At 33.7% G+C, this 12,511-nt stretch overlaps 1 protein-coding gene across 1 annotated transcript in view; it reads right to left on the reverse strand.

The window, feature by feature from the left end:
- Positions 1 to 4,565, reverse strand: part of TBC1D10A (TBC1 domain family member 10A) — a 162,204-nt gene extending 157,639 nt beyond the window's left edge. Inside the window, exon 1 of the mRNA XM_053702201.1 lies at positions 4,275 to 4,565. Coding sequence (XP_053558176.1) covers positions 4,275 to 4,456 — 182 coding nt within the window. The 5' untranslated portion in view covers positions 4,457 to 4,565. The remainder of the gene's footprint in view (positions 1 to 4,274) is intronic.
- Positions 4,566 to 12,511: the final 7,946 nt, after the last annotated feature.

Raw genomic sequence — 12,511 nt, forward strand, 5'->3', positions numbered from 1 at the left:
ATTTCCTTGTATGAAAACATAAATGATTCAGCATATTTATTAATTAAATCTATGGTTTCAATATAGCCTTAAGAGGTCATTGTACAGTGAAAGCCATACTTTGGTTCCCAGAGTGTTAACAATATACTGTAGAAACTGTCCAAAACTATTATTCTGTTGAACAATGTCATTTAATCTATAGTAAAGCTAAAATGGACTGGAAACAAAGTCCTATTCTAACCCCCAATTATAATAGGATAATGTACAGTTAGAGTAACAGTCATAATGAAAATTGGAGGAGGTACATTAAGCAGTTTCATTCACTGCGAATGTGGAAGTTGGAAGCTCTTTTTGGAGCCGATTATCCTCTCGTGCAAGTGAAACACACTAAGATCTGTGCAAATCCAGAACTTAATGCTTTTCACTTGCACGAGAGGATATTCTGCTCCGAAAAGAGACAAAACTGCTGAATGCGCATCTCTACTACAATAAAAAGGGACATTCAACTGAAAATTAAATCTCCCATAAATTGGTTAATCATGCATAAAACACAAATTTACTGTACTTTCATTATTTATTTGACCATATTTTATATATGTTCTTTCTGGACATTGTGTGGGGGAGTTCTACTCCCTCCAGAGAGTCTGAAGTACATCCGGTAGGATACAGAACTCTCAGTCTGCAACATGCTACCTACTAGTGAATGTTTGATCTTTACCGTAGCTCAGTTATATAAGTCCCTAACAGGTTACAGCAGTGGTGGTAAAAATTATACTGAAAACGTTTCTCAAGCTATATGTCCCTGAACTTCTGTGAGAAAACAAAACAAATGCACAGTTTGCTAACAAAATTCAAATAGAAATACTTATAAAATACGTATCCTGTGATGCAAGGCTTAATTGCATATACATTTATAAATTACTTCAATGCCTTTTTAAAGGCTGCAAAACCACATTGAATGTCATCCTGCATTTAATATAATGTTAAAGGGACAGTCTACCATAGAATTGTTGATGCTTTAAGAGATAGATAATCCCTTTATTACCCATTCCCCAGTTTTGCATAACCAACACAGTTATATTAATATACTTTTTACCTCTGATTACCTTGTATCTAGGAACCTTCTTCCAGCCCCCTGATCACATGACTGTGACTGTTTATTATCTATTGTCTTAAATTTAGCATTGTATTGTGCTAGATCTTAAATAACCCCCTGTGCCACACAGTGTTATCTATATGGCCCACGTGTACTTTCTGTCTCTTTGTGTTAAAAAGAGATTTAAAAAGCATGTGATAAGAGGCAGCCCTCAAAGGCTTAGAAATTAGCATATGAGCCTACCTATGTTTAGTTTAAACTAAGAATACCAAGAGAAAAAAAGCAAATTTAATGATAAAAGTAAATTGGAAAGTTGATTAAAATTAAAAGTCCTATCTGAATAATGAAAGTTTAATTTATACTTGACTGTCCCTTTAAGTTATAGAAAAGACAGAGATATATGATCATTTTCTCTACCAGCAACACACACTCATAATAAGTTCTCACCACAAAACACTTGCTGGGGTGAAACAAGAGAATACAAAATGCTAACACTACCCTATCAGCTTATTGTTACATATACACTGGCAATGTCTCCACAATTATTATAACAATACATGCACCATCACTGTCCCTCTGTCCACAGTAATACATGGACATTGCCCCTTCGTGCTCCAACTTCCCACAATGATACATAAACAAATAACCTTATCCCCCCCCCCTTGCCCTCGCTGATAAACAACACTTCCCTACTCTATCTACAGCTCTACACACACCAACACTTTCCTTCCCTGTCCACATTGATACGCATATTCACACTTCCTTCCTCTTCAACTAAGTGATATGGGCACCAACACTTCTCTCTATGTAACCACAGTGATAAATACATACACTAGTCCCTAGTCATGCACACACTGACACTTCTTCAATTTATCTTGGGTTTGATATTAAAGGCACGGTAAAGTCAAAAAATTTCCTTTCATGATTTAGATAGTTCATGCAATTTTAAAACAACTTTCCAATTTACTTATGTTATCAAATGCTTTGTTCTCGTTATCTTTTATTGAAGAGTAAAACTCAAGAGCTCAGGAGTGTGCACGTGTCTTAAGTACTCTATGGCAGCAGTGTTTTGCAACATTGTATAGCAAAGCAAATAATGTTCCAAAACACTGCTGCCATATAGTACTAAAGACACGTGCACACTCCTGAGCATACATATTTTTACTCTTCAATAAAAGATACCAAGATAACAAAGCAAATTTGATACCATAAGTAAATTGGAAAGTTGTTTAAAATTGCATGCTCTATCTGAATCATCAAAGAACAAATTTGGGTTTAGTATCCCTTTAAAAGGGACACTAAACCCAATTTTCTTCTTTAGTGATTCAGATAGAGCATGCAATTTTAAGCAACTTTCTAATTCACTCCTATTATCAAATTTTATTTGTTGTCTTTTTATCTTTATTTAAAAAGCAGGAATGTGATGCATAGGAGCCGGCCTATTTTTGGTTGAGAACCTGGCTTATGCTTGCTTATTGGTGGGTAAATGTAAGCCTTCAATAAGCAAGCGCTATCCATGGTGCTGAACCTAAAACGAGCTGGCTGCTAAGATTTAACATCCCTGCTTTTAAAATAAAGATAGCAAAAGAACGAAGAAAAATTGATAATAGGAGTAAATTAGAAAGTTGCTTAAAATATGCTCTATCTGAATCATGAAAGAAAAAAATGGGTTCAGTGTCCCTTTAAAGTTTTCCAGGACTGTGAGGTGCATCAAAGGATTTATTAAAGGGAAATGTTATGTTGAAAACGGTGTAACTCTGTAAGTGCTTCTTTATATGCCTAGATAAAAGGTTTGCAACTGTTATTTATACACAGTGGCACTACCCTGCCACCAACATTGACACTGTTCTCAGTGGCGGTTCTAGAACTTAACGGGATCGTAAACACCTTGATATTTTTACAGAAAATGTTTAGTTATACATAATGAAACTATTTTGCTATATATTGTCATTATTTTGCCCCCTTTTCATGTAATATAGCTCTGAAAATAGAGCAATTTCTAACTCTCGGCCCTTGAAATGCACCTTGCTGACTTCTCAAGGCCATAACCCTGCTACATATATGTCCCCAATTGGCTTTAACAGATAACAACTGCAAAGCAGTTCACTTTATACTAACTACGTCAGTAGCTAGTCTTGTTTTCTGCAGACTAAAGCCCAGATTGGCTCCTCCATATAGGACAAATGGTGGGTGGAATTTGGTTATTGAAAAATAATTGCAGTAAAAATGATGTTAATATGTTCTAAAAACGTTAAAAAATCGTTAAAAAAAAGGTGTTTACTGTCCCTTTAATATTTTGAGGTTTAACAAAGGTGGTGACAATATATGAAGCCTTTTGCAGATAACCAGGTGTTGTTATATGTGCGTTTGGGGGTGCATAGCACCCCCAAATAACAACCTCTCTTCAATACAGTGACTCACACAAGCACAATGAAAGACAAACACCACCACTCACTATACTGTAACCCCTAAAAAGACACAACTTCTACATAGTACACAGTCTCCTATGGATAAGCTATTACACTGCTTCCTCACCTTGTAAGACATAGCACTGTTCCTATACGAACATTTATACATGTGTATTTGGATATTTCTTAGCTCTATAAATAAATAAAAATATTTGTGACTTGCTCCTCAATATCCTAACAAACCACTAAGTTTCATATAATATTTCCCAACTCCTGGTGTAAACTTTCCACCCCTTTCTCAAGAACTGATACCATCACACCTGACATTTAGATACTGCTATGATCGCCTCATATAGTAATACTCAGGTACTGTCCCTGTGACAATAAGGTAATGACTCCCAGTGTAGTTCTGGTTCTTCTCCAAATTTCAGAGTAAGACAAGAAAACAAAAACGCAAGAAGGCATTTCAATGGGACTTATATATTAAATTGTGAAAACTCAATCGCTGACCCAAGAGGCATTTAGGTTCTGCTTACACATCACAATTACACAGAACAGTGACAATCTCTGCCACTCTCCTCACAACACAAATCCCGTATTGAACTCAGATATTGCCCTTATCACACAATACACGTACTGACATCCTCAATATGACTGTCAGACATTGACCCATCACAAAGTGGAAAAGCCCCCAGTAACACTAAAGTACTATTCCCAAGACTTTAGTACCGCCCCTCACATAGTTACAGCCAGCGTTCCTTTCCACACTCAACCCCTGTCCCGGTACTCACAGGGCTCCGTCGCCCTCGCTCTTCAGCAGGAAGCCGTACCGGTCGGTTCTTCTCTCCACAGAGAGCCCATTGACCTCTGAGTCAGAGCTCATAGATTCGAGATCCAGATCACTCAGGGTCTCGCGGGTCCCGCGGAGGCTGGAGGACGTGGACCCGCTACCCACCCCTGGGCTCCGTGCCATAATGGCCCCCTGTTTAGCAGGATGAAATCATTGCCTCTCCCCAGGTCCCTCTCCACCTCACACACCGACTCAGCTGAGCACCAGCCGACTCCCAGGGCCTAACTGACATGTCCCGCCCAACCTAACACTTGCCACCAATCAGAAAACAAAGTAAAACCACAACATACAATTCAAGCCAATCAGCACTCTTCGCAACATATCAATCAAACTGGTAGACGAAAAATCTTAAGCGATAGCTGTTTCTCACTGCTCTGACCAATTAGCGAGTGGATCGCTTGCAGCCAACCAGTACTACTCGCAGCTGTGGAACTGTCACTTTCCATAAAAGCTTCACGTCAAAAATGTCATTAACCCCTATAGCAATGGATAGATTGGTGGAAGGTATTAAATAAACGACCTTCGATCCTAGCGATAATATGCAAAACAGAAACGCTCAGACTTTAGTAAAACAAGATAACCCCGCCTAGTGTCATGTCAATCAAAACTTGCCACGCCACATGCAATGTAAATCACAGCGTCCCCGCCTACATCCTCCATCCTGCTGAGCAAGTTGATACTGAAACAGTTGGAATATTTACACAGTGTTTAAAACACGAGTTGTCCCCACAGGGATCCAGGCTATAAGCTGCTGCACATCCGAACTAAACTACACACTGTAAATGTCTTTTATTTTGTAAAAAAAAAATGGCAGTATACCAATATGTATAAAACTGGTGTAGTTTTACCAGATATGTAAATATCTGCTTCTCTTGAGCTAATGATAACATTTAAAGGGACAGTCAACATCAGCATTTTTGTTGTTTACCCATTCCCCAGTTTTGCATAACCAACACAGTTATAATAATACACTTTTTACCTCTGTGATTACCTTGTATCTAAGCCTCTGCAAACTGCCCCCTTATTTCAGTTCTTTTGACAGACTTGCATTTTAGCCAATCAGGTAACTTCACGTGCATGAGCTCAATGTTATCTATATGAAACACGTGAACTAATGCCCTCTAGTGGTCAAAATGCATTCAGATTAGAGGCAGATTAGAGGCAGTCTTCAAGGTCTAAGAAATTAGCATATGAACCTCCTAGAATTAGCTATTTAACTAAGAATACCAAGAGAATAAAGCAAAATTGGTGATAAAAGTAAATTTGAAAGTTGTTTAAAATTACATTCACTATTTAAAGCATTAAAGTTTTTTTTGGACTTGACTGTCCCTTTATCAAGAAAATACTCTTCTTTTTAAAAGGACAACTATATCAAACATTAAATACTTGACTGTATTTACCTTTCCAAAAACTGCTTTCTTGCATATGTACTATCCAAATTAGAAAGTTGCTTAAAATTGCATGCTCTATCAAAAAATTGGGTTTAGTATAACTTTAACAAAGAAAAAAGAACATACAATTTCTCAAATTCTAGTAATTGACAATCACAATTAAATATTCTTCAACAAATACAGAATATATAAGTATTAAATGCTTACATATGAGGAAATTTCATATTTTACTTCTCATTTTATGCTCTTCCATCACCTGCTTCAGATCACGTTCCATTTTCCTCTAGATTGCTGTTCCATAAAATATAGGGAATCCTTAACAATAGATAAGATTTGTTTATATCATTTATATTGTCTGATAACAAATAACACTCTCCTATTTGTCTAAATAAATCTGTAATCTATTCTCTCCATCATCCTGTGCATCTATGTGTTCAATGATTATGTAGTCTTCCACTGTTAAATAATTAGCTTTCTGGCCAATAGGATAATACGAACTATACGTGGTTTATTTTTTTTTAACTTCTGAATCAAACAATAAAATCACTTGTAAACAGTTTAATATTTTTACCACATTCCTTGTTTACACAATATATTACCATAGACCAACATTTCTGGATTTTGGGACAAGCCCAAATACAATGTTTAAAATCAAGTAGATTGAGGTTGCATTTAAGACTATTTCCACTTTCTAATTTTGCCCATTATCCCAAGTTTTTATGGGAGTATAGTATGCAAGATGTATTACTTTTATATGAGATTCTTTCATTTCAGCTGATATAGGTGTTTTTATCACCAATTTAATATTATCTATAATGTTAATACCTTCTTTATTAGATAGAATTATCTTAACCCATTTTACTAATACTGCTTTGGTTTGTTCATAAACTTTTTCTTCAGCTAACATTTCATAAATTCTTGCAGTTTTGAAAATACCAATCTTTTTAAAATTTAATATCAGATTCAAAATTCCCATATCCCAACCAGATTTTAAACTTGATACCAGTTGTTTTAAATAATCATTTACCTGCATGAAAGCAAATTATTGATCATCTTGCAAACTTTATTCTGTCCTTAAAGGGACACTGTAACCAAAATTTTTCTTTTGTGATTCAGATAGAGCATGAAATTTTAAGCAACTTTTTAATTTACTCCTATTATCAAATTTTCTTCATTCTCTTGGAATCTTTATTTGAAATGCAAAAATGTAAGTTTAGATGCCGGCCCATTTTTGGTGAACAACCTGGGTTGTCCTTGCTGATTGGTGGATAAATTCATCCACCAATAAAAAAGTGCTGTCCAGAGTACTGAAACAAAAAAAAGCTTAGATGCCTTCTTTTTAAAATAATAATAGCAAGAGAACGAAGAAAAAATGAAAATAGGAGTAAATTAGAAAGTTGCTTAAAATTGCATGCTCTTTCTGAATTACAAAATAAAAAATTTGGGTAAAGTGTCCCTTTAAATGTTCAAAAGTTTTCATCTTATCCTGTGGCCATAATAATTGATATATTCTTTTAATACCTAATTCTTGCCATTTTGTAATGTATCAGAGGAAAAATCAAGCAGGAAATCTGGATTTCCTTGAATTGGCATGTTCCTTGTAATTTCTCTGTCAACTCCAAGGTAAGTACACATTTTATTCCAGGCAATAAGAGAATTCATAACTATTGACTCTTTCACACACCAAGGTAATTTTGGCAATTTCATATTCGGGAGGAATGGAAGTGAAAAGGGCTCTGTCAGTCTATATTCTATTTTATAATTATCTCTCACATTATCCATGACCAACCAATCTATAACTGGTTCAACTATTATCACCAAATTATACTATTCAAAGTTGGGCAAAAATAAGTCCAAAATATCTATAGAGTTATGTAGTTTGTTTTGACCTATTCTTGCTTTTTTCCCTTCCAAATTTTTTTTTTTTTTTTACTTTTGAATTGGGCTTCTTTAAATCCTTAGCACTAATTAATAGCAATAGCATTTGAATAGGATAAAGCAATTTATTTAACGCTACCATTTTTAAAATGTTTTTTTCTTCATATTAGGGACACTGGTAAATTATCCCATGTTTTAAGATCTTCCCCAATTTCTTCTATTCAACTTCCTATGCTTAGCTCATACCATTTTTTTAGGATTTTATGACATTTTTAATCCTAGATAAGTGAACTAGTGCTGTGCTTCTTGAAAGCCAAAACCAGTGTTCCCCTTAAAAAAATTTGTAAACGAAATAATTTATGATTTATTTTTTATTAATTTTAATCCAAAAATGAGCCATATTTATTTCATTTTTCTATTATTCTAGAAAAAATTAATATATTTTGTTTACGAATGGTATCAAGTCATCTGCATACATTGCTACCTGGATTTCTTCGTTTGCTATCTTCAATCCTTCATATGTTTTTCTAAGCAATATGGCCAATGGTTCTAATGAGAGATTAAAATTAATTGGAACAAGGGACACCCATGCCTTGTCCCTCTATTTAATTTTATTGGTTGAGGTTCATAATTATTCACCAAGACGCTGGCCACTGATGTCTTATATAATGATTTAACTGTATTAAAAAATATTTCCCAGGTTATGCTTTTCTAAAGCTATAGGTAGTCCCAAGCTATATTATCAAATGTTTTTTTTCTGCATCTATTGTAATAATAACACTATCATTCTTAATCAATCTTGATATTTTTTTATTCCAATGTGCTTCTAAAATTAACTGCACTTTCCTTACAATGTTTTCTGATGATCTTCCATTTATTAATTCTGTCTCATCTGAATGTATTAGACCTGGAAGAACCTTTTGTAATTTATTAGTCAGAATCTTAGTGAATATCTAATAAACTGCGTTAAGGAGTGCTATTGGTCTATAAGAAACATGCTTTTCAGGGTTTTTTTCCTGGTTTAAAAATGAGCAACATAACTGAACTAGTGAAGTCTTGATTAGTAATTATTTTTCCTTCCAAAAAGCTATTATATAATCCTGTTTAAAAGGTATAATCAGATCATGGATCATTTTATAGTATTCCCCCAGTAGATTACCTGGGCCAGGAGCTTTACCATTTACTGACTTCAGAGGATTCTATATTTTTATTTTCTAGTTTTTGTTGTTCTGAAACTTTTTTTAAGATTATATTATTCCAAAACTCATTTTTATTTTCTATGTTTATCTTGCTTTTTTCATATATTTTGAAGAAATAAGACCTGAGTAATTTTGCTATTTCATCAGTCTTAAATATTTTTTCCTTTTGCCTCCTCAATAATAGCTATTACATTAGATTTCTTTATTAATTTAATAAAATTAGCTAAAATCTTGACTGCTTTTTGAGCATGTAAATAGAAGATACTTTTAGTTTTAATAGCTTATATTTATTGAGATGTTTTAAATTGTGAGGGGTTCATTAAATATTTATTGTAAGAGTTAGGAACCTGCTTGGCAAGTTGCTTGTCCCTAGCCTTTTTTATTTATTTAAATATGTATGCTAGGTGGGTTGGATTAGCTGATAGTAGGATTATATGTAGTGTGGCAACTTAACTCAACTTAAGAAGGCTCTATATCTTACTCTACAATTCCTATGTACTCTTATAATATTTATTCTGAAACAACCATATATACTAACATTACTGAACATCTTTCTAGAACAATATGTACCTCTCAATTTGACCAGGTCATATTTGTTAGCCCCCTATTTCCAATCTTATGCCATCACACGTTAGTTACTGCAATATCTCTACATGGCTCGCTTTATTCCTAAGAGGAATAGGTTTGGTGTTCATAATATTACATTGTACAGCTTATCTACTACTATAGCCTCCTATCCATGCTCCTACACCTCTTATTAATGGTCCGTTTCTGTAGCAGGCTATAATCCTGATCACTACATATCGACGCCACATATTTCATACTGTGAATAACAGCTCATAGATCTCTCAATCCCCTATAAACTTAAACCTATATGCAGGGAATAAACTGCTTCACATAAGCCATAGCCAAACTGAATACAGATACACTAGCATATTCCCTATGAGACACAAGCGTTTATATTTGTGTGCATTGGCATACCCTTCTTAAACAAGATGAGGTCTAAGATTTCATATATACTCTGATCCCGCTTTAGTTATCTTACTTACCTGGAAATATCTAATTTGGAACTAGGTCACGCCCTCCCTTTACCCTCTTTTACACAAGCGGCTCTTGCCCGCTGGACCCCTTCCCCTAATATTTCACACAACGCTTGCCTTAAGTAACTACCACTTGTCATAACACCTACGATAAAATTGGTCCAAGAGTGACTGACGCAGTAGTTACTTCACATTCCTCTACTAAAAGAAAAATGAGGTTTCATCTATGTTTGTCTAGTTTCCCTTTCTATTGTTATTTATGTTTCAGACATCTAGTGGTATAAAGAAGATTTAATTTAATACTCTTCAGATACAAGTAGACACTGTTACTGTGTTGCTTCTAATGTAATAGAGTTTTGTGCAATCAGTGAGCTATATATATTCAATTGCATACCTGATTATAATATGACCATTATACTGTCATACACACAGCATACATGTTCCTATGAGCTTTAATAATTTTTGCCTGCAAAGCGATTGTATATTCACTTATTGTTTATGGCACAAACTATGTAATTTTCTTCTTTTTATTGTACCATTCAAAAACCTCAATAAAAAAATACTTTAAAAAAATAAATAAATATGTATGCTAAAATTTCTCCTCTAATTACTGCCTTTGATGCTTCCCAGAAGACATCTGGTTTGTTGTTATACTCAAAATTAAACTGCTCTTAATCCTTCCACTTACTTTCTAAAAATGGTGTAAATGTTTTGCTCTTACACAAATATTCTGGAAAATATAATCTATTACTTTTACGATACCTAATTTCAGAACCTATTGACAAGCTAATAGGAGCTTGATCTGAAATTATTGTGTTATTTTATCTTCTGAGATTTTTTTACTAATTTATCTGATATAAGGAAATAGTCCTAGAACAGGTCTTAAGTGCTCTAGAAATACATGTACAATTTATGTCTGTTTGTTTTCTTAACCTCCAGATATCTAACAAGTTAAGAGTACCAATTATTTCTTGAAATATTATGGTTTTTGTTTTACTAATATTTATGCCAACATTTCAGGGTGTGGGGGGTTGCCCTAATCCCCTATGTCTGAATCTGTCTAAAGGTATTTTAGGAGCTATATTGAAATTGCCTCCTATTATTAACTCTTTACTATTATATGTTAATAGATTGGTTTGTAGGCTTTTCCAGAATATCATATCTTTTTTATTAGGTCTGTATACTTTGCATAAAATATACTTCTGCTTTTTAATATAGACTTCTAATATTACATATCTACCTTTTGAATTGATATCCTTTGAAACTATATTAAAATCCAGACCCCTAAGAAATAAGATTGCAGCTCCTCTTTTTCTTTTACAAGAATATATCCCCTCCTCAATTGATGCGATTCTGAATTTTACTAGGTCTTTTTCTTTAGATGTGTCTCTTATAAAAAATATATTTCCCCCCAAAAAAGTATTTAGAAATGTAAATATGCTTTTCTTTTTCATTGGAGAGGAAATTCCATCAGTGTTCCTAGAGATTATCTTAAAAATATTGATCACTACTTAATAGAATACATAATTGAAAATAGAAAGGAGCCCCCTTCACTATCCCTCCTTGGAATTATAGGAGCAGACATTTTTGCTTAAAAAAGCCAAAGTTAAAGTATTGACAACTATGTTTGTCTTTTTTTGTTTTAGAAATGTGACCTGAAGAAGATAGAGAATAAAAGAAATTGAATAAAATAAACAAAGATTTAAAATTATGTTCATAATTCCTATTACACAATTTTTTTTCTATCTGCATCAAAATATATTCTCAATCTATAATTTAGCCATTGTAAACTTTTTATTCTCTTCCCATATATTGTTTTAAGGGACAGTTCACTGTAAAATTGTTTTTTACCCTAAATCTGTTCCCCATGACTTGTTATACCAGCCACAGAGTATAAAACATATGATAAATTGTTAATTTATGGTTCTTTTTGCAAAATAAATAGCTGGATTTGTTTTTTTTAAAACACAGCCCACCAACATAGGATTGGCTTGCTGACAGATCAGATCTTGTTATATTATCACTCAAATGCTTCCCTTTCTTATCTCTGGCTCTATATAATACTTAGAAAGAACAATTTTTAGAGCTTTATTTCTTCCACCTCACACTGTGAGGGTAATTTCATCTGCTGGCTGTGTTTTTCAATAGCCTATATCTAGGTATAGACACAATTTTTTTTCTATCTGCATCAAAATATATTCTCAATCTATAATTTAGCCATTGTAAACTTTTTATTCTCTTCCCATATATTGTTTTAAGGGACAGTTCACTGTAAAATTGTTTTTTACCCTAAATCTGTTCCCCATGACTTGTTATACCAGCCACAGAGTATAAAACATATGATAAATTGTTAATTTATGGTTCTTTTTGCAAAATAAATAGCTGGATTTGTTTTTTTAAAACACAGCCCACCAACATAGGATTGGCTTGCTGACAGATCAGATCTTGTTATATTATCACTCAAATGCTTCCCTTTCTTATCTCTGGCTCTATATAATACTTAGAAAGAACAATTTTTAGAGCTTTATTTCTTCCACCTCACACTGTGAGGGTAATTTCATCTGCTGGCTGTGTTTTTCAATAGCCTATATCTAGGTATAGACTTTTCAGTACAGGTAAGTATACTACAGGATAAATCAGCTATTTCAAATGCCAATATAAAGGTTAAAG

This window comes from Bombina bombina, chromosome 2 (genome assembly GCF_027579735.1).
Source record: "Bombina bombina isolate aBomBom1 chromosome 2, aBomBom1.pri, whole genome shotgun sequence".
NCBI lineage: Eukaryota > Metazoa > Chordata > Amphibia > Anura > Bombinatoridae > Bombina > Bombina bombina.